This window comes from Heptranchias perlo, chromosome 43 (assembly GCF_035084215.1).
Source record: "Heptranchias perlo isolate sHepPer1 chromosome 43, sHepPer1.hap1, whole genome shotgun sequence".
NCBI classification, from domain to species: domain Eukaryota; kingdom Metazoa; phylum Chordata; class Chondrichthyes; order Hexanchiformes; family Hexanchidae; genus Heptranchias; species Heptranchias perlo.
Window position 1 is genome coordinate 5,678,628 of NC_090367.1, and position 19,607 is coordinate 5,698,234.

At 54.6% G+C, this 19,607-nt stretch overlaps 1 protein-coding gene across 1 annotated transcript; it reads right to left on the minus strand.

The window, feature by feature from the left end:
- Window positions 1-5,777: 5,777 nt before the first annotated feature.
- zfpl1 (zinc finger protein-like 1) lies at window positions 5,778-17,495 on the minus strand. The gene is made up of 7 exons (XM_067975715.1): window positions 17,190-17,495; window positions 12,717-12,828; window positions 10,641-10,834; window positions 10,319-10,394; window positions 9,662-9,826; window positions 8,603-8,744; window positions 5,778-7,035 (listed from the first exon to the last, which is right to left on the minus strand). The coding sequence occupies exons 1-7, from the start codon at window positions 17,289-17,291 to the stop codon at window positions 6,846-6,848; spliced, it is 981 nt and encodes a 326-aa protein (XP_067831816.1). The 5' UTR covers window positions 17,292-17,495; the 3' UTR covers window positions 5,778-6,845.
- Window positions 17,496-19,607: the final 2,112 nt, after the last annotated feature.

Here is a 19,607-nt window from a genome sequence, read left to right on the forward strand (position 1 = left end):
TAGGAGTTTTAGCCTGTGATGCTATAAGTCACGTAGTAACAGAATCATTTTATTTTTCAAGCTACTCGTACACAGTTGCATTGCTGGTAAGTCATGTTACCCCTTTACTCCTTTCATGCAGACCCTCCACTACCCCACCCATTCTTCATGTATAAGTCAAACAGTGAGTGCCAACAGGCTATTCTACCATGAGGGGAATCACAGCTGAGCCCGATTCCAACCCCCAAACATGTTACAATTGGGTTTACTCCTGTTAATCTACAGCAGAGATTAGCTAACTCAACAATAACTTGCATTTATTTAACGTAATAAAACTCAAATACAGCGCCGAGGTTGCGAATAGTCTGGTTCAGCCTCAGACAGTAGCCAGGGAAAGGGATAGAGTCAGTGGCCAGGGAACGGCGTTTGCAGTGGGGGACCGAAGACAATGGCTTCAATCTTCCCAATATTTAGTTGGGAGGAAATTTTTGCTCATCCAGTACTGGATGCCGGACAAGCAGTGTGACAAATGAGAGACAGTGGAGGGGTCGAGGGGGTTGGTGGTGAGGTAGAGCTGGGTGTCATCAGCGTACATGTGGAAATCAGCACAGACTGATCAAATCCTGGTGCTTCCTGGTCTGCATGGCTCAGTGATGCAATTTGCTCACTGAGTCATAGAGTGGAGTGAGTGGGTGTTCCTGGTACTGCAGTGATGTGCAATGGCCTTGGGGGTTTAACCTCAATTTTCAACGTCACCATAGACCCAAGTGAAGGGACAAGGCAACAAGTGCCAGGACCACCACCGTTCAGTGGAGCAGGAGAGATCAAGTGGTTAGGTGACACCAAGCTTGGGTTTTAAAAGCCATCAAATGTAAGAGGAAGGCGAGGGGGTCCTGCAGCTTGAGATTTTGGGAAAGAATGAGTTTAGAGCAGGAGAAGCTGCGATGAGGAGGGAGGAAGAGCATGTGGGACAATGTTCATGGTGATTAGGAGCGCTGACCATAACAGTATCAGAGAGGGTAAAGAGGGGGAGAGAGAGAGAGAGACACACACAGGGACAGAGAGACAGTCAGAGAAAGTGAGAGAGGGAAGGGGGGGAAAAAGAGAGAGAGACAGAAAAGGAGAGACAGGAGAGAGATGGGTAAACGCACCTTTAGATTTATCATTCTATCATACAGACCAAGGAGGTCCCAGGTTAAAATGGAGTTTGCTGGTCTCAGCTAATGGCGGCAAAAGGTGCTACAGTTGGTCTCAGTGCCCCTCCAGTAACCTCCGCTGGGAAATGCAGCGGGCAGGCGAGGCTGCAATGGGCCCACTCGAGCCAGTATCCAGCCGGCACTCACTGTTTGGACTGGCCTGTCTGTGCAAATCGGGCGAGGTGCTAGCACGTGGCACTGTACTCCAGCCAGGAGTCAGCACCTGCACATGAGAGGGGACAACCAGGGGGTTAAAAGAAACCCTTTCTCGTACAGTGGGGCTCACAGGGCACTCAGGCTCAGTTCCCTAAAAAAGATGAGAGTCCCCGAGAGTGAATCCAATCCACAAATTCCAGCATTCAGCTGCAGTTAAGAATCGTACACAGATTTTGTTTTGTTAAAACGCAAAAGGAAAAGGATTTTATTAGAGATTCATAAATACAAAGAATCAGAAAACACAAAAAAAAATCTTTCGAAGGCATGAATTGCAATATATATATTCTCTTAATAAACTTTATTAGATTTACTGAGGTTGCTGTTAACCTTTTAAGACTGTCACCGACCTTCCATTTAATCAGAGACTAAAGATGAATGGATTTGAAAAATCATTTTTTCTGGCTCTGTTTACTGTTTGGCAGCCTGTGTGTCAGAAGGCCCTGGGCTGGGCCTGGGGTTTCGGTCAGTGACCCAGGCCGTGTCGACACTGCAGTGCAGGACCGAGGGAGTGCTGCATTGTCTGAAGTACTTTGGGTGAGACATTAAACAGGAAGCCCCCCCCCCTCGAAGAGAGGGCGACACGTTCTCCCTCAACCGACATCACTCAAAAACAAAACCAAAAGTAACTGGTCATTTATCTCACGGCCATTCGCAAAACGGCTGCTGTGCCTTCCTCTTAGACTTCAAAGTGATTTGTTGTGCATGAAGCAGGTTTGAGATGTTTTCAGAGGAACGTAATAAGGCAATATAATTGCAAGGCCTTCTTGTTTTATTTCCTTGTAGATGTCGCATGTGATTAGTTTTTACTGGGCTTTGTTGGGAGCAATTTACTCTCTGCAGAGTGGAGTCAAGTACCTGTGCCTTTTTGCTATATTCTCGGCGGGTAAGTGTTGGGCTGCCGCTGTGCCAGAGAAGCCCGTTGGTTGAATTGTTGCAAGTCTCCGCTCCTCCTCCTCCTCCTCCTCCTCCATGGGCACCGGCTGCCCTCTGGTGCTGCACCCGCTCTTCAAATGGGAGTCCAGACAGTGAGGGTCTGAAGGCTGACACACCGAGGGGGGCAACTGAAGCAGGCACACAGCTGCGCTTTTAAATCGGGGAGGTGTCCTATCAATCGAGTGGGGGGTGATGCAGTGGCTGGTATCTCTCTCTCTGCCCCCTCGCCCTCCGAAGACTAGGGGCACTGAGGCCAACCATACTGTCCTAAATGCTGCTCCAGCTGGGCTGAGTTAATTCAGCACAGACCAGGGACCGTATGGCTCAGTACCACATCAGTCTGGGGGAGGAAGTAATTATTCAATGGGGAATAGATTTAAACTTCCACAAATTCTCTGTGGAGCTCAAACCTGGAAATCAGGGCAGTGTTGAGTACAGGGTTTTATACGAGATGTAGTAAATTCAGTCCTCTGACAAGGAACAGTTTACCTGGTTATCGGTATTCCCTTTTAGTTTAACCACAGGCCCACACGCTGAAGGCTTGAATAGAAAAAAGATGATTGCCGAAGATTGGAAACAATACTGGTGGAAATGCACAGGTCAGTGGGCCTGAGAGAGGGAGTGGGAGCATAAAGGTTACACAGAGCAGCCCGAGTGCACTCAGACACAGCCTGCACTCCATACACCCTGACACCAGACCGCGCCCCCCGACACCAGACCGCGCCCCCCGACACCAGACCGCGCCCCCCGACACCAGACCGCGCCCCCCGACACCAGACCGCGCCCCCCGACACCAGACCGCGCCCCCCGACACCAGACCGCGCCCCCCCGACACCAGACCGCGCCCCCCGACACCAGACCGCGCCCCCCCGACACCAGACCGCGCCCCCCGACACCAGACCGCGCCCCCCGACACCAGACCGCGCCCCCCGACACCAGACCGCGCCCCCCCGACACCAGACCGCGCCCCCCCGACACCAGACCGCGCCCCCCCGACACCAGACCGCGCCCCCCCGACACCAGACCGCGCCCCCCCGACACCAGACCGCGCCCCCCCGACACCAGACCGCGCCCCCCCGACACCAGACCGCGCCCCCCCGACACCAGACCGCGCCCCCCCGACACCAGACCGCGCCCCCCCGACACCAGACCGCGCCCCCCCGACACCAGACCGCGCCCCCCCGACACCAGACCGCGCCCCCCCGACACCAGACCGCGCCCCCCCGACACCAGACCGCGCCCCCCCGACACCAGACCGCGCCCCCCCGACACCAGACCGCGCCCCCCCGACACCAGACCGCGCCCCCCCGACACCAGACCGCGCCCCCCCGACACCAGACCGCGCCCCCCCGACACCAGACCGCGCCCCCCCGACACCAGACCGCGCCCCCCCGACACCAGACCGCGCCCCCCCGACACCAGACCGCGCCCCCCCGACACCAGACCGCGCCCCCCCGACACCAGACCGCGCCCCCCCGACACCAGACCGCGCCCCCCCGACACCAGACCGCGCCCCCCCGACACCAGACCGCGCCCCCCCGACACCAGACCGCGCCCCCCCGACACCAGACCGCGCCCCCCCGACACCAGACCGCGCCCCCCCGACACCAGACCGCGCCCCCCCGACACCAGACCGCGCCCCCCCGACACCAGACCGCGCCCCCCCGACACCAGACCGCGCCCCCCCGACACCAGACCGCGCCCCCCCGACACCAGACCGCGCCCCCCCGACACCAGACCGCGCCCCCCCGACACCAGACCGCGCCCCCCCGACACCAGACCGCGCCCCCCCGACACCAGACCGCGCCCCCCCGACACCAGACCGCGCCCCCCCGACACCAGACCGCGCCCCCCCGACACCAGACCGCGCCCCCCCGACACCAGACCGCGCCCCCCCGACACCAGACCGCGCCCCCCCGACACCAGACCGCGCCCCCCCGACACCAGACCGCGCCCCCCCGACACCAGACCGCGCCCCCCCGACACCAGACCGCGCCCCCCCGACACCAGACCGCGCCCCCCCCGACACCAGACCGCGCCCCCCCGACACCAGACCGCGCCCCCCCGACACCAGACCGCGCCCCCCCGACACCAGACCGCGCCCCCCCGACACCAGACCGCGCCCCCCCGACACCAGACCGCGCCCCCCCGACACCAGACCGCGCCCCCCCGACACCAGACTGCGCAGCACTGTGCTATACTGTGCCACACCATACATCACCATACCTTACCATACTGCAGCATGCCATAACACATGGCGGCATACTATAACCACACAGTGGCATATTCTATCATACTACACTACACCATATAGCAGCATCCGTACATACATCCACCATACCATAAAATACAATTGAGCCATACTATAAAGCAGCCTATTTTACCATGCCACAGCAACATACAATACCACACAGCAGTACAGCGTGCCATATCAAACCATAACATACCACACCACACATCAGCATACCATAAAGTATAGCACCATACCGTACCACAGATTAATATACCACAGAGCAGCACACCGTGCTGTTCAGCACCATACGGCACTGTATGGCTATACCATACTCCGCAGCACCAGTTTCAGGTGGCACCTGCTCAGCCCCTTAACACCATGCAATTTCCACCCGTTGCCGATCTCTGCAACTAGGCGCCAGGCAGAAAACCAGGCTGGCAACTGCCGCGCCAGCCCGTGGTAAGGGCGTCGCCACTGGAACAAGGCAGTTCAGGCCCTACGCGGTCTGGTTTCTAACCGCAGCCGGTGGTCCGAGAGAGAGACTGACAGGGGGTCTCACCTGAAACGTGAACCCGCCTGATCGCCGCTGGGTGCTGAGTGACCTGCTGCGCATTCCCAATGCAGACCCCCCCCCCCCCGCCCCCAATACAGATAATCTCCTCCCTTCTGCCCCACACTGTCTTGCAATACGTCCAATACCAGGTCAGGGGGGGGGGGGGGGGGGGAAAGAGATGATGTACACCATCCAGATTTACAGCAACACTCAATGGTGCTAGGAGAAAGATTTCTTTATGCGGGGGGTTTGTTAGGACGTGGAAATAGTGGAGGCAAAGCAGAATCAATAACAGTTTTTGAAAAGGGAAGTGGATAAATGGTTGAAAAGCAGCGAATAAGTGGATAAGCTCTTTCAAAGAGCTGGCACAGGCGCGATGGGCCGAACGGCCTCCGGTGCTGTAAAATTCTGGGAAGCTGCTCCCCAGTTGGAAGTTATCCCCTAACCCCCCCTGGCCCTTCTTTCTTTTCAGTTCTGAACTTCTGCGCCTTTGTGGGTAGGACCTGGTTCGAGTTTGTCATCATCCAGTTCAGGGAAGAGATCTATTGATCCAGGTCTTTGAACCGGAGCGGGAATCTGGCCGAGCGGCAGCGACTGCAGAGACACCCCCCCCCCCCCCCCATACTACTCCGACCCCGCACCCCCTCCAGCACCCCCCCACCCCCGGCCATTTCCTTCCCCCCCAGGCATCTGTGACTTGTGTCATCAGCAAAGCACATCTGCATTGGTGCATGTCCTGTGTAGCAAGAAGCAACTTGTACAAGTGATCCAACCGATTAAGGATTATTAAACTGCAGCTTCAATAAAGTGCAATATTTTTGATATCTCTAAAACGTCTCTCGCTGTAGTTATTTTACAGTCATTTTCACCCTCTGTCACTTTTTTTCCGCCCGTCTTTACGGAAAGTGGTCACGTCTTTGGGGGTGGGGGAGGGAAAGGGGGCAGTGTGGTGGCCCCCACCTCGCCCCAGTGTCCATATTCCATGCAAGAGCTTGGGCGAGTGCTAGGCTGTTCGACAACATGGGGCATCACAGTGGTTCGCCCAGTCCGGCCCTCACCCACTCTCCAGCAGTGATCCGGGGTGGGGGGGCGGGGGGAAGCCCTGGTCGCTACACCGAGACACAAACTGTCCCTCCCAGGCACAGCGACATCAGTTAATTCAGCCACAGACCTGGGAGGGAGGCGGAGGAGAGAGAGGGGGTGGGGGTCGAGGGAGATGAGACCATGAACCTTTCTGGTTGTGTGCCGGGCTCGGCCCAGAGTTCACCAGCTGAGCCACATTAGGGGGCGTCTTTTATAGTTATGTTCAGAGCATACATTCCTCAGTGTATGGAATTGAAAGGGGAGGGGTTGAAAGCCCCTAAACCTATCGGCAGACGTATATTTATACACATTATTTACAGCCATTAAACCTGGATTTGAAATGTTCTCTTAAAGGGCCAGGCCCTTGAAATTACCCTGTGCGAATATCAGCGTGCGACCCTCCAAACCCCTGGGACCTGTGGGGTTTTACGCCACCCCCGCAAGCAAAGGGGCTTCGTACAAACAGGTGGGGAGGCCGCCTACTGATCTTTGCACCTCATAATTTCACGGCTCCAACTCCTTTCTGAAGATACTCGCAGGAGTCACGGTCCCCCCTCCCCTCTCTCTCTCGCACTTGACTCCGACTCCCCTCCTTCCAGCGGATCACGAGCTGGCTCCGGGAGCGAGCGGATTTCCCGGTTTGCTCCCAGTCCTATTCCGCTCCCACTTGGATGTGCGGGTTCTGCATGACGTCCCAGTTGGGGTCGTTCTCCACCGACGCCCTCCCCAGCTTGGACATGACGACGACCAGGGTCAGGAAGCCCAGGATTCCGACGATCAGGATGACGAGGAGTCTCTGGAACCTCGAGAGCGGCTGCTTCTTCTTCGATCCGGTGGCGTTCCTGCCGAGAGCAGTGGAGAAAAGGTTCAGGATACGGTCCTGCTAGGGGGGCCGACCCGCGAGTTTAGAAACATAGGAGCAGGAGGAGGCCATTCAGCCCCTCGAGCCTGTTCCGTCATTCAATTAGATCATGGCTGATCTGTATTTTAACTCCATCTATCTGCCTTGGTTCCATAATCCTTAGCCACTTTGGTTTGGTTCCATATCCCTTAATATCCGTACCCAACAAAAATCTATCAATCTCAGTTTTGAAATTTTCAACAGCCTTTTGGGGGAAGAGAGTTCCAGATTTTCCACTCCCCTTTGTGTGAAGAAGTGCTTCCTGACATCACCCCTGAACGGCCGAGCTCTAATTTTAAGATTAGGCCCCCTTGTTCTGGACTCCCTCCCACCAGAGGAAATAGTTTCTCTCTATCGACCCTAACGAATCCTTTAATCATTTTAAACACCTCGATTAGATCACCCCTTAATCTCCTATACTCAAGGGAGGGAATCTGGGAGCTGAGTGGCGTTGCTGATTGTCTCCCTGCTGTGTTATATTGGCAGTGGCCGGAAAATCAAACCAAAGTCAAGACCAATGACCCTCGATCCTCCCCGGCTTGGTGGAGGAATGCACCTCGCAGTGCAGTACTGAGCAGCACAAAGCCAGGAAAGTCCCAGGTGGCATGCGATCGGAGTAATCTTGCGAGCTGGTGAGGATGCTGGAGCTGGCATCAGCACTCCTGGGGATAGGGGGAAGAAAACAAGTTTTCGGTTCCTGGTTGTTATCCAGTGATGCCCTCCACAGTCGAACAGCCTTCCACTCATTCCACCGACTTGAGCTCCTAATCTAGGCGGTCACTTCAGTGCAGTACTGAGGGAGTGCTGCACTGTCAGAGGTGCCATTCTTTGGATCGGACATTAAACTGAATGTTATTGTTTGGATTCTTCTCCTCCCCACACCTACATATATCCTATCCGAGGCACACTACCTGGGCAGAGGGAGCTTTACTCTCCACCTAACCTAACCCATGCTGTACCTGCCCTGGGAGTGTTTGATGGGACAGTGTAGAGGGAGCTTTACTCTGTATCTAACCCATGCTGTACCTGCCCTGTGAGTGTTTGATGGGACAGTGTAGAGGGAGCTTTACTCTATATCTAACCCTGTACCTGCCCTGGGAGTGTTTGACGGGACAGTGTAGAGGGAGCTTTACTCTGTATCTAACCCGTGCTGTACCTTGTCTGGGAGTATTTGATGGGACAGTGTAGAGGGAGCTTTACTCTATATCTAACCCTGTACCTGCCCTGGGAGTGTTTGACGGGACAGTGTAGAGGGAGCTTTACTCTGTATCTAACCCGTGCTGTACCTTGTCTGGGAGTATTTGATGGGACAGTGTAGAGGGAGTTTTACTCTGTATCTAACCCTGTACCTGCCCTGGGAGTGTTTGATGGGACAGTGTAGAGGGAGCTTTACTCTATATCTAACCCTGTACCTGCCCTGGGAGTGTTTGACGGGACAGTGTAGAGGGAGCTTTACTCTGTATCTAACCCGTGCTGTACCTGCCCCCGTGCCCAGCCCCTGTGCTTACTTGAACCATCGTGCAAACCAGCTGAGTGCCGGGCGCCGCCGGTACTTGTCGTCGTCGAAGTCGATCTGTGTAACGGATGGTTTTGCCGTATCACGCGTGATGGTATCGTAAACCTTTCGGGGAGAGGACGCCAGGGCATTTCCTGAAAAAAAAGGTGGTGGGGGGCGAAAGGTCATTGAAAACTTGCTGAAAGTTAGAGCACGCGCGACTTGGCACGAGCCGTGAGTTTGGGGGGGGTGGGGTTTCCCCAGTGAGAGTTGCATTACCAGACACTGACGGGCAAACACTCTCAGGCTCGAGTGGCATCGAAATTAAACACTCAGGAGGAAAAATAACATGTAAACCCTCAAGACCCAGAGGCAGAAATCAGTGTTAGGCTCCCAGTGTCCCAGTTTGGTCAAAATGTACATTCGGAAATACTTTCACTCCTCTCCGCTTCTCTCCTGGAGGCACCGACTCCTGGTTTCCATGGGGACCAGCGCCTCTCCGCTCCTTTATTCAAATGGCCATCTTGGGCGTAGACACAAATGTTGGCAAGATATTCAACCGTGGAGGCATCTCGACCAATCCTGTCGGGGTGGACCCTACGTTGGTGCCCGAGCAACACAATTTGCCCTTAATGGGAGAAGGAGGCAGCGAAGATACTGGTTTCTGAGGGATAACAGATCACTTTCCCGAACGGAACCGCCCTGGCTTGTGAAAGGGTCGGTAAAGAATATGGCAAACGTGGAGGGACCGGGTATTGGCAGCGGTTCCAAAGTGCAGGACAGCAGCCGGTCTGTGCAGGTGTCCACAGCGGGTTCGGGCAATTGAGTTCCAGCAGATGGCCCATTTGCAGTGACCTGGGCAAGAGTGGCAATGTTTGCAGGACCTGCTCCATTTGTCTACCCTTCACCTCCTGCTGAAGGGACTGACCCATGTTGAGGGGTGTACAGTAACCTGGGCATCAGCCGCCCTCATAACCTCACCCAGGGAGCAATGGTTAAGGTGAGCATCTTGGCAGCCTATTCGACCGCGGGCAGCATCACAAGCCGATCCTCTCCACACGCGCGGACTCACCTGTACTTAGGGAGATGGACTCATTGCTCTGCACCATGTTCACCACAGAGTGACCCTCCTTCACTCTCCCGTTGTTTAAGTCCTTCCCGTAATCTTGCAGGGGCGCAAAGCCGCTGCTCGAGGCGTACGCCTGGGTCTGTGCGATGGAATCGTCCGAGTTGTGAACTGTGGAGGGGAGAGAGGAGGCGGTTATCCTAGTGTGAGCTGTGTTAACAGAGGGCTGGGGCATCATCGACGGACAGATATCCCAGTCTACTGAGTTAGGAGATGATAAGAGGGCTGATTAAAACATATTCACTAGACTTGAGGATCTGGGACTGTCCTCATTGTAGAGAAGACTGAGGCGGATATGATTGTGCTATTTACAGTAAGGTGCAGGGACAGATGGCGCTCAGGTCTGTTTGTATTGGCACGAGGCAGCACAACAAGGGGACACGAGTAAAAAGCGTGAGGAGAAGTTGGATTCAGACGGAAAGTAAGGAGATTCATGGAGAGAACGGTTGGTTATTGGAAAGGAGGGAGGGTTAGAGGCATGTGGCTGAGATAACTTCAAGGCAACATTGGACAGGAACTTAAAGAGAGACACATCACCAGGTGCAATCACTAGGAAGGTGTGCGAGACAAACTGCGGATTTCCTATCTTACCAAGTAGCTTACCAGTAAAGCTTGACCAATCCGTGTAGTCTGTGGCATCGTGAGAGTCCTGGTCCTGCGAAGGTTCCGTTTCTTCAATCTGAACGAGGATGGAGTGGGAAAAAAAACCCAGAAAAAGCAGAAAATTTTAAGCTGAGCCCGAAGTGTGAAAGGCAGCTCTGTTCTGTGTACGCGCAGTGTGTGCGCGGTGTGTACGTGCAGTGTGTGTACAAAAGCTTTATACTACATATAAATTCTATATAAGCCCGTTCCTCTGGTCGCACCCCTGGCGGTGCGTCTGCCCGCCAGCCGAGACACGCAGTCGAATGAAGCGCGGACTCCTTACCAGCGGGAGGCCAAGCCCGGCTCGTGCCCAATTCACTGTGGACAGCTTGTCTTTCAGGACGCTGGCCACCGGGCTGACCATGTTGGCCGGAGGAAAGATCGCGCCCTTGCAGCTCGGACACTGGTAGCCGGCCGGTGCGGTGTTCTTCGGCAGCTGAGCAGCCATCTCATTTAAACAAGACCAGTGGAAGAGGTCTGGGAAAAGGAGGAAACAAAATCAGGAATTAGAGCAGGAAAAGGCTAGACACGCCAGTGAGAGTGGACCATATATCAGGTAAAAGCACAGGGAGCCAGGGATGTCACCAGCACTACTAGTTTACTGGGTACACAATGTCACACTTTGTTGCACATACAAAGCAAGCTGCGCATTGAACCGCAGCCTGAAATTTACAAGCAATCTTTCCACTTACAAGAAGCTACAATTTAAACACTCTTTCTCTTCCTCCCTCCCCTGTACTTACGATGGGGGATGGGTCCATAGGTGCACATATATGTGTGTGTAAAAAAAGTGTGAAAGCCTGATACTCCATACACAGACCTGATTCCTCAGGGAACTGATCGCACACAGTGCACCCTTGCACCTCAGAGAGTGCCCTTTATAATGGAAATTCGAGACTTCCCCCCCCCCCCCCCCCCCTCCTAATGGCACTGACTTATACTACGGCACGGCTCCACAGGTATCAGCGGCCCTCTGGAGGCTCACCCAAGGATCCCATTCTCACGTGTGAGCCCAGATACTGATTCCCAACTTCCTATTCAACCACAGGGGGCATCACAGCAGCAGGAACCCTGGCTGATTCTCCCCCACTCAGTTCAAAGGTGCTTCCACCAGTGAGTCCAGACAGCGGGCAGCTATTCAACCAGGTCCATAGGTGCACACTGGGAACCTCTCCCGAATGGCCATTTTTCCGTGTGACTCTGGACTTGGCAAGACGTTTGTCCAGGATGGCAGTGGTGGTGGTTGGGGGGGGGGGGTAGGGGTTGAGTGGCATCACAGCTGAGCCCTGATCTTGCTTTCACCCGACATCCAACCTGGCCTGTGCAGCAGGGGTCGCTGGATGGCAAACAGGAGGAGCATGGGCTGATTCTTCCCTCCCTAGCTCAAGGGGCCAATTGTAACCACATCACCTGCTAATTTGGACACGATCAGCTTTCTCAGCACGGGACTTTCTGGTCAGTGTGGCTCGGCTATTCCCTGGATAGACTGGCCGAACAGTCAGCGAGGTCAGATAAGGGCCTCCTTCTTCAGCCCAACTTCTGCTTTCACTGTGTTCTCCCTCACCCACCCACAGCCAAGACACTTCAGAATGAGCCCTTAAAGCGAATGGGGCTGAAACAGTCCTACTATTCTACACAAGGAGTCCCTTGGATCACATAAAGCAGGTGTCTGACCTGCTCCGATTGGAGGCAGCCACAGGGTCGCCCTCGGTGAACCTGGACCATATCAGATCAGTACTCTCTGATGCTCAGAGCGAAGCCATACCTGATCATGGACGGTCTACAGGCCTCTGCTGTCTAAGAGTAATCGCTTTCAGCTCCCAGGCAACTCAGTCCTATTTGCTGGTTAAATTTCATGGGCCTCGAGGTTTGGGAAGGGCTGTCGCCTCATTGATGAATAAATCCAAAATCAGAACACCCAGACCGGTTAGTATCAGCAACCTGTGGATTTAAACTTTCTTCGTCATCCCCGAGACTCCGCGGTACTCACCTGTGTGCCCCATGAAGATACCGCGAGGATATGCACTGGGTAGTGATGGGATGTGCACACACTGGGAAAACCAACGGCTGTGTGGGGAGAGCAGAAAGTGATTAAAACGCAGAGCCACACAGTGGCTTCAGGACTTGACGGACTGTGGCCTGACACAGTGACCAGTGCTGCAAGACCTGCATCGAGCACAACAGAGAACCTTCTGGGGATCCAATCATCCTCAATACGGAGGGTGCGGACACATGGCGAACTCAAAAGGGAAACTGCACACTTGTGGTGGCTGGGTGAGAAATGGATCTGAATGGACAGAAGTTTCCCTTTACCTCCCACAGCACTATGCAACCCATAATTGGCCAGGACAACCCTTACCGTAACAAACCAGCCGCACCGTGTCCTTGATTGCGAGTGGGACATTGCATAAGCGACAGTTGGGATTATAATCGCTGTCTTGGAGCCACTGGAGGTACGACTGGACGATGCACTGTGGGAGGAGACAGAGAGAAGCTACATTAATCACTGCAACTGCACATCATTGTGGCTATTTTTCATCCTTTCCCCCACCACCACGCCCAATATTCTCCAGAAGCTCCAAATGTTTTACAATGTTAAAGGTGCAATGTTAAAGGTGCTATATAAATGCATCATCCTGGGATAGTGCCCCATGCTCATCCATGGAGAATCTACCCAACTCGCCATTCAGGTGTGAGCCTAGACTGAGGATGTTGGCTGGCTATTCAGTTATAGGGACTGTCAAGGCCAAACTTGATCCCGTCTTTAAGGGCATGGCGGTGTACTGATTCTGGACTTGAAACCTGGAGGTCGCGAGTTCAAATCCCACTATGGCAAGTTGAATCCATAGGTCAGAAAGCTGCAAGATTGTCATTAAAAACCCAACTAATGGCCTTCAGGGAATGGAGTCTGCTGCCCCTACCCAGTTTGATCTACTTGGGACTCCAGTCCCACCACTCCAAAGTCAAAGCATTTACCGCGAGACAACGAGGGATGGGCAATCAGTGCGGCCTTGCCAAAAACAAATAAAAGGGAAACCATCACCCGATGCCCAAAAGCGCATTAACCAGGAGGGAGTTGCTGGATAGCAATGGGGAGGGAAATACCGTCACACTCCCAGGGACACCCCCCGTAAATACCGACACGATCCCGGGGACACCCCCCGTAAATACAGACACGATCCCGGGGACCCCCGTAAATACCGACACGATCCCGGGGACACCCCCGTAAATACCGACACGATCCCGGGGACACCCCCGTAAATACCGACACGATCCCGGGGACACCCCCGTAAATACCGTCACGATCCCGGGGACACCCCGTAAATACCGACACGATCCCGGGGACACCCTGTAAATACCGACACGCTCCCGGGGACCCCCCGTAAATACCGACACACTCCCAGGGACACCCCCCGTAAATACCGACACGATCCCGGGGACACCCCGTAAATACCGACACGATCCCGGGGACACCCTGTAAATACCGACACGATCCCGGGGACACCCCCCGTAAATACCGACACGATCCCGGGGACACCCTGTAAATACCGACACGCTCCCGGGGACCCCCCGTAAATAACGACACGATCCCGGGGACATCACGTAAATACCGACACGATCCCGGGGACACCCTGTAAATACCGACACGCTCCCGGGGACCCCCCGTAAATACCGACACACTCCCAGGGACACCCCCCGTAAATACCGACACGATCCCGGGGACACCCCGTAAATACCGACACGATCCCGGGGACACCCTGTAAATACCGACACGCTCCCGGGGACACCCCCGTAAATACCGACACGCTCCCGGGGACCCCCCGTAAATAACGACACGATCCCGGGGACCCCCGTAAATACCGACACGATCCCGGGGACCCCCCGTAAATACCGACACGCTCCCGGGGACCCCCCGTAAATACCGACACGCTCCCGGGGACCCCCCGTAAATACCGACACGATCCCGGGGACACCCTGTAAATACCGACACGATCCCGGGGACCCCCGTAAATACCGACACGCTCCCGGGGACCCCCTGTAAATACTGACACACTCCCGGGGACCCCCCTGTAAATACCAACACACACCCGGGGACCCCCCGTAAATACCGACACGCTCCCGGGGACCTCCCGTAAATACCGACACGCTCCCGGGGACCCCCCTGTAAATACCGACACACTCCCGGGGACCCCCTGTAAATATGACACACTCCCGGGGACCCCCATAAATACCGTCGCACTCCCGGGGGACCCCCCTTAAATACCGTCACACTCCCGGGGACCCCCCTTAAATACCGACACACACCCGGGGACCCCCCATAAATACCGACACGATCCCGGGGACCCCCCTGTAAATACCGACACACTCCCGGGGACCCCCCTGTAAATACCGACACACTCCCGGGGACCCCCCATAAATACCGACACACTCCCGGGGACCCCCCATAAATACCGACACACTCCCGGGGACCCCCTGTAAATACCGACACACTCCCGGGGACCTCCCCGTAAATACCGACACGCTCCCGGGGACCCCCTGTAAATATGACACACTCCCGGGGACCCCCTGTAAATACTGACACACTCCCGGGGACCTCCCCGTAAATACCGACACGCTCCCGGGGACCCCCTGTAAATATGACACACTCCCGGGGACCCCCTGTAAATACTGACACACTCCCGGGGACCTCCCCGTAAATACCGACACGCTCCCGGGGACCCCCTGTAAATACCGACACACTCCCGGGGACCCCCCATAAATACCGACACACTCCCGGGGACCTCCCCGTAAATACCGACACGCTCCCGGGGACCCCCTGTAAATATGACACACTCCCGGGGACCCCCTGTAAATACCGACACACTCCCGGGGACCCCCCGTAAATACCGTCGCACTCCCGGGGACCTCCTGTAAATACTGACACACTCCCGGGGACCCCCCGTAAATACCGACACACTCCCGGGGACCCCCCGTAAATACCGACACACTCCCGGGGACCCCCCCATAAATACCGACACACTCCCGGGGACCCCCTGTAAATACCGACACACTCCCGGGGACTCCCTGTAAATACCGACACACTCCCGGGGACCCCCCGTAAATACCGTCGCACTCCCGGGGACCTCCTGTAAATACTAACACACTCCCGGGGACCCCCCGTAAATACCGACACACTCCCGGGGACCCCCCGTAAATACCGACACACTCCCGGGGACCCCCCGTAAATACCGACACGGTCCCGGGGACCCCCTGTAAATACCGACACACTCCCGGGGACCCCCCGTAAATACCGACACGCTCCCGGGGACCTCCCGTAAATACCGACACGCTCCCGGGGACCCCCCTGTAAATACCGACACACTCCCGGGGACCCCCTGTAAATATGACACACTCCCGGGGACCCCCATAAATACCGTCGCACTCCCGGGGGACCCCCCATAAATACCGTCACACTCCCGGGGACCCCCCATAAATACCGACACGATCCCGGGGACCCCCCTGTAAATACCGACACACTCCCGGGGACCCCCCTGTAAATACCGACACACTCCCGGGGACCCCCCATAAATACCGACACACTCCCGGGGACCCCCCATAAATACCGACACACTCCCGGGGACCCCCTGTAAATACCGACACACTCCCGGGGACCTCCCCGTAAATACCGACACGCTCCCGGGGACCCCCTGTAAATATGACACACTCCCGGGGACCCCCTGTAAATACTGACACACTCCCGGGGACCTCCCCGTAAATACCGACACGCTCCCGGGGACCCCCTGTAAATATGACACACTCCCGGGGATCCCCTGTAAATACTGACACACTCCCGGGGACCTCCCCGTAAATACCGACACGCTCCCGGGGACCCCCTGTAAATACCGACACACTCCCGGGGACCCCCCATAAATACCGACACACTCCCGGGGACCTCCTGTAAATACCGACACACTCCCGGGGACCCCCTGTAAATACCGACACACTCCCGGGGACCCCCCGTAAATACCGACACACTCCCGGGGACCCCCCCATAAATACCGACACACTCCCGGGGACCCCCTGTAAATACCGACACACTCCCGGGGACCCCCTGTAAATACCGACACACTCCCGGGGACCCCCCGTAAATACCGTCGCACTCCCGGGGACCTCCTGTAAATACTAACACACTCCCGGGGACCCCCCGTAAATACCGACACACTCCCGGGGACCCCCCGTAAATACCGACACACTCCCGGGGACCCCCCCATAAATACCGACACACTCCCGGGGACCCCCTGTAAATACCGACACACTCCCGGGGACCCCCCGTAAATACCGACACACTCCCGGGGACCCCCTGTAAATACCGACACACTCCCGGGGACCCCCTGTAAATACCGACACACTCCCGGGGACCCCCCGTAAATACCGACACACTCCCGGGGACCCCCCGTAAATACCGACACACTCCCGGGGACCTCCCGTAAATACCGACACACTCCCGGGGACCCCCCGTAAATACCGACACACTCCCGGGGACCTCCCATAAATACCGACACACTCCCGGGGACCCCCTGTAAATAACGACACGCTCCCGGGGACCCCCCGTAAATACCGACACACTCCCGGGGACCCCCTGTAAATACCGACACACTCCCGGGGACCCCCCTTAAATACCTACACGCTCCCGGGGACCCCCTAGATACAAATATTTTGATTTATACATTAGAAACCATGCCTAAACTGTTATATAATTTTGTATGGACTCTATAATTTCATAATAAGAGACATACTCCACGTATAATGTAGATGGATGATATACTTTATAGATCTATTGCAGGGCCGTTACCTTGTTGTGCTTGGATATCAGGCAGTGCTCGCACACATTCACTCGGTGCTCGAAGCAGAACAGGTTGGTCACTTTGCGCTTGGGGCATTTACACAAACCCATTGTCCCCGGGAGCTAGGCCGCGGCCTCCGATCGCTCGCTCGCTCGCTCACTAACGCTCAGGGCTCCTGCGGCCTCAACCAAGGCCTCGCCCCTCGCCCCCGCCTTTTCCCCGTGACTTCGGCCCCGCCTGACCGACTCTTTTTTCTCTCTCTCTCCCTCCCTGTCGATTGTTGCGATTACTCGGCCGATGCCACGTCTCTTCCGGGTAACGGCGCGCAGTGATGACGTCGCGGTCCGTCCTTGTATGTATTCCCGTAAAGAAAACTAGAGAGGGGGGGGGGGACAATGTGGCCGGGGACTTTTAGTTCCTAGCCCTCTAACAGAGGCACAATGTGCAACATCCTCAGAGTGACACTCAAGCAACAACAGAAGCTCCCCCCATTTTCACATCGTTCACCTGACGAAGGAGGAAGCCTCCGAAAGCTTGTGAATTTAAAATAAAATTGCTGGACTATAACTTGGTGTTGTAAAATTGTTTACCATTGAGAAGGACAAGAGCAGCAATGAAAGGGTAGTGGAATCAGATTCCATAGGAACTTTCAAAATGCAATTGGACATGTACTTGTGACTAATTTGCAGGTTATGGGGATAAAGCTGGGCTATGGGACTAAATTTGACAGCTCTTTCAAAGAGCCAGCACAGGCATGATGGGCCGAATGGCCTCCTGTGCTGTAAGATTCTATGATAATGTCACTTGAACCACCATCTTCTCCAAGTCACACACACCATCGGGACTTGGACATATATCACCGTTTCTTCGTTGTCGTTGGGTCCGTATCCTTGAATTCTCTACTTAACACCTCTGCGGAAGCACCTTCGCCACATGGACTGCAGCAGTTCAAGGAAAAGGCACACCACCACCTTCTTGGGGCAACTAGGGATTGGCAACAAATGCAGTCTTGCCAGTGCTGCCCACATCCCAAGAACAAATACAAAACATACACTTCAGGTCTTTGAGCATCTGAAAAGAAGAATCAAAGTTTCAGATTTGTATATTTCACCACTCTGATATAATCACTGTATATAGTTGAGGGAACACATTACACAGTATTAATGGAGTTGTAAACAAAAACAGAAAATACTAGAAATACACATTAAATCAGTCCAATGCAAGTTTCCTGATCTATGTGGGAGGGTTCAGGATCACCTGCATTCAATTGTACTGCTGTAGGGAAATTCTCGCTGAGCTCAAGGGTTTCCTTGGGAAAAAGAAACAGAGAAAAATGAAAAAGAAATCAGAGATACTGAGGAGAAAAAAGAGACAAAAATCAGAGACAAACAAGAGAGACATACAGCGAGAAAGAAATCAGAGAGGGCGAAGAAAGCGAGAAGTAAATCCCTGTCCCATCATCTCACACTTTGTAGCACAAGGCCAATTTTTGTGAGTGTGTAAAACATATAATGCTGGAATGCGCAGCAGGTCAGTCAACATCTTACAGAGAAAAGGTAGGTTAACTTTTTGGATAGAACTTTGCAACACAACTTTGTTGTGCTGAAACTGGAAACATTAAACTATCTTTCTTTTAGATTGGACTGCCCTCTTTTACTAAACCCAGCTGGCAGAGGATATTTTACTGGATCTGACCCAAGCTTGCATTCCTCATATTTGATTTGCTGATGGAAGAAAAGAAAGAAGTTGAATTTAGTGAGATGAATGCCCAGTTGATCTGGTTTTGATTGTGTTGGTTGAGGGAGGAATATTGGGCAAGACACCAGAGAGAACTCCCTACTCTTCTTCCAATAGTGGTGTGGGATCTTTAACATCTACCCGAACAGGGAGGACCTCATTTTATCTCTCACCTAACTGGACAATGAATCAGGGGAAGAGCTTTTTTGTTTGTTGGATTGCCGCTGCTGGTTATGGTTCTGCTGTTGCCATTTATAGCTCCTCTAGACCCATCTTTTGTATCTTAACTTGTCCCATTACCAGCGTCCTTGCCTTGCACCATCATCCCATTTGTCATTTAATCACTCATACCCTCCACTCTTTCAGAGACCTTCCCTTTTGTTCTTCCCTTCCCTCCCCCCTCTCCCTGGCTCTGTACTTGCTTAAAAACTTTAACTCTTTAATATCTTCCATTTCTTCGACCTGAAATGTTAACTCTGTCTCTTTCTCCAAAGGGAATGCCTTCCTTGCTGAGCTTTTCCAGCATTTTCTGTTTTTATTTCAGATTTCCACCATCCACAATATTTTGCTTTTGAATAAATGGAGGGGAGGGGTGGGTGCGAGGTCCCTTTAAATAATTAGGGGCGGGGCCGCCCCCGCAAGGCAATCAAATGGGCGGGGCCATGCTTCCAGACCAACCAATCGGAACA